Raw genomic sequence first — 2,500 nt, 5'->3', positions numbered from 1 at the left:
CTCAACTTATTGTGGGAAGCTTGTGGAAGGCTACCTGAAATGTTTGACCCAAGTTAAACAATTTAAAGGCAATGCTACCAAATACTAATTGAGTGTATGTAAACTTCTGGGAATGTGATGAAAGAAATAAAAGCTGCTATTATTCTGACATTTCAAAAAAATATATATAAAAAAATCTCCTCTTTTCTCCCCAATTTCATGGTATCCAATTGTTAGTAGTTACTAACTTGTCTCATCGCTACAACTCCCGTACGGGCTCGGGAGAGACGAAGGTTGAAAGCCATGCGTCCTCCGAAATACAACCCAACCAAGCCGAACTGCTTTTTAACACTGCGCGCATCCAACCCAGAAGCCAGCTGCACCAATGTGTCAGAGGAAACACCGTGCACCTGGCGACCTGGTTAGCGTGCACTGCACCCGGCCCACCACAGGAGTCGCTAGTGCACAATGAGACAAGCATATCCCTACCGGCCAAACCATCCCTAACCCGGACGACGCTAGGCCAATTGTGCGTCGCCCCATGGACCTCCTTGTTGCAGCCGGCTGCGACCCAGAGTCTCTCTCACGAACCCAGAGTCTCACAGCTAGCACTGCTAGCCACCCGGGAGGCCCACATTTCCCATTCTTAAACTAAAGTGGTGATCCTAATTTACCTAAAACAGGGAATTTTTACTAGGATTAAATGTCAGGAATTGTGAAAACTTGAGTTGAAATGTACTTTGCTAAGGTGTATGTAAACTTCTGACTTCAACTGTACGTTATATACGTTATCGATGACATCTAACACTGCGTATGTGTGCGTGTGTTATTTGCGTGTGTGCGTTACATCTGTGTGTGTGCTTGTGTGCATGTGTGTGTGCTTTGCAGGTGCACTTTAACACAAGGTTTGTAATGAAGACTCTGATGACCATCTGTCCAGGCACTGTTCTCCTGGTCTTCAGCATCTCACTGTGGATCATCGCTGCCTGGACCGTACGAGTGTGTGAGAGGTAGGTGTGAGAGAGGAGTAGTGGAGTTTTCTCTCTCTCTCTCTCTCTCTCTCTCTCGCTCTTGCTCTCGCTCTCGCTCTCGCTCTCGCTCTCGCTCTCGCTCTCGCTCTCGCTCTCCCTCTATCTCTCCCCAGGTATCATGATGCCCAGGATATGACCAGTAACTTCCTGTCTCTCTCTCCCTATGTATCATGATGCCCAGGATATGACCAGTAACTTCCTGTCTCTCTCTCCCTAGGTATCATGATGCCCGTAATGTGACCAGTAACTTCCTGTCTCTCTCTCCCTAGGTATCATGATGCCCGGGATGTGACCAGTAACTTCCTGTTTCTCTCTCCCTAGGTATCATGATGCCCAGGATGTGACCAGTAACTTCCTGTCTCTCTCTCCCCAGGTATCATGATGCCCAGGATGTGACCAGTAACTTCCTGTCTCTCTCTCCCCAGGTATCATGATGCCCAGGATGTGACCAGTAACTTCCTGTCTCTCTCTCCCCAGGTATCATGATGCCCAGGATGTGACCAGTAACTTCCTGTCTCTCTCTCCCCGGGTATCATGATGCCCAGGATGTGACCAGTAACTTCCTGTCTCTCTCTCCCCAGGTATCATGATGCCCAGGATGTGACCAGTAACTTCCTGGGGGCGATGTGGCTCATCTCTATCACCTTCCTGTCTATTGGCTACGGAGACATGGTGCCTCACACGTACTGTGGCAAAGGAGTCTGTTTACTAACCGGCATCATGGTACCACCATGTTTATGGTTGTGTGTGTGTGTTGTGTGTGTGTATCAATGTCACTCCTTTCTCTTTCTTTCTGAGATTCTTTCTTCTTGTCCACCTCCCTCCCTCTCTTTCTCTCTGTCCTCCTATCTCCTGTCCTCTATCTCTCTGTCCTCCTATCTCCTGTCCTCTTTCTCTGTCCTCATATCTCCTGTCCTCTATCGCTCTGTCCTCCTATCTCCTGTCCTCTTTCTCTCTGTCCTCCTATCTCCTTTCCTCTATCACTCTGTCCTCCTATCTCCTGTCCCCTATCGCTCTGTCCTCCTATCTCCTGTCCTCTCTCTCTGTCCTCCTATCTTCTGTCCTCTCTCTCTGTCCTCCTATCTCCTGTCCTCTCTTTATCTCTGTCCTACTCCCTCCCTCTCTCTCTGTCCTCATATCTCCTGTCCTCTCTCTCTGTCCTCATATCTCCTGTCCTCTCTCTCTGTCCTCATATCTCCTGTCCTCTCTATCCCCTATCTCCTGTCCTCTCTTTATCTCTGTCCTCCTCCTTCCCTCTCTTTATCTCTATCCTACTCCCTCCCTCTCTCTCTGTCCTCATATCTCCTGTCCTTTCTCTCTGTCCTCATATCTCCTGCCCTCTCTCTCTGTCCTCATATCTCCTGTCCTTTCTCTCTGTCCTCATATCTCCTGCCCTCTCTCTCTGTCCTCATATCTCCTGTCCTCTCTCTCTGTCCTCATATCTCCTGTACTCCCTCAGTCTCTGTCCTCTCTCTCTGTTCTCATATCTC

General features: G+C 48.8%; 1 protein-coding gene across 1 annotated transcript in view; it reads left to right on the top strand.

Annotated features, from left to right (window-relative positions):
- Window positions 1–1,733, top strand: part of LOC139400934 (small conductance calcium-activated potassium channel protein 3-like) — a gene marked incomplete at both ends in the record, with an annotated part of 8,019 nt that extends 6,286 nt beyond the window's left edge. Inside the window, 2 exons of the mRNA XM_071145466.1 lie at window positions 868–989; window positions 1,592–1,733. Of these exons, the coding sequence (XP_071001567.1) occupies window positions 868–989; window positions 1,592–1,733 (264 nt within the window). The remainder of the gene's footprint in view (window positions 1–867; window positions 990–1,591) is intronic.
- Window positions 1,734–2,500: the final 767 nt, after the last annotated feature.

This window comes from Oncorhynchus clarkii, unplaced genomic scaffold (genome assembly GCF_045791955.1).
Source record: "Oncorhynchus clarkii lewisi isolate Uvic-CL-2024 unplaced genomic scaffold, UVic_Ocla_1.0 unplaced_contig_3094_pilon_pilon, whole genome shotgun sequence".
Taxonomy (NCBI): domain Eukaryota; kingdom Metazoa; phylum Chordata; class Actinopteri; order Salmoniformes; family Salmonidae; genus Oncorhynchus; species Oncorhynchus clarkii.
The sequence above is the reverse complement of the archived record's forward strand: the minus strand, read 5'-3'. Positions and strand labels throughout refer to the sequence as shown.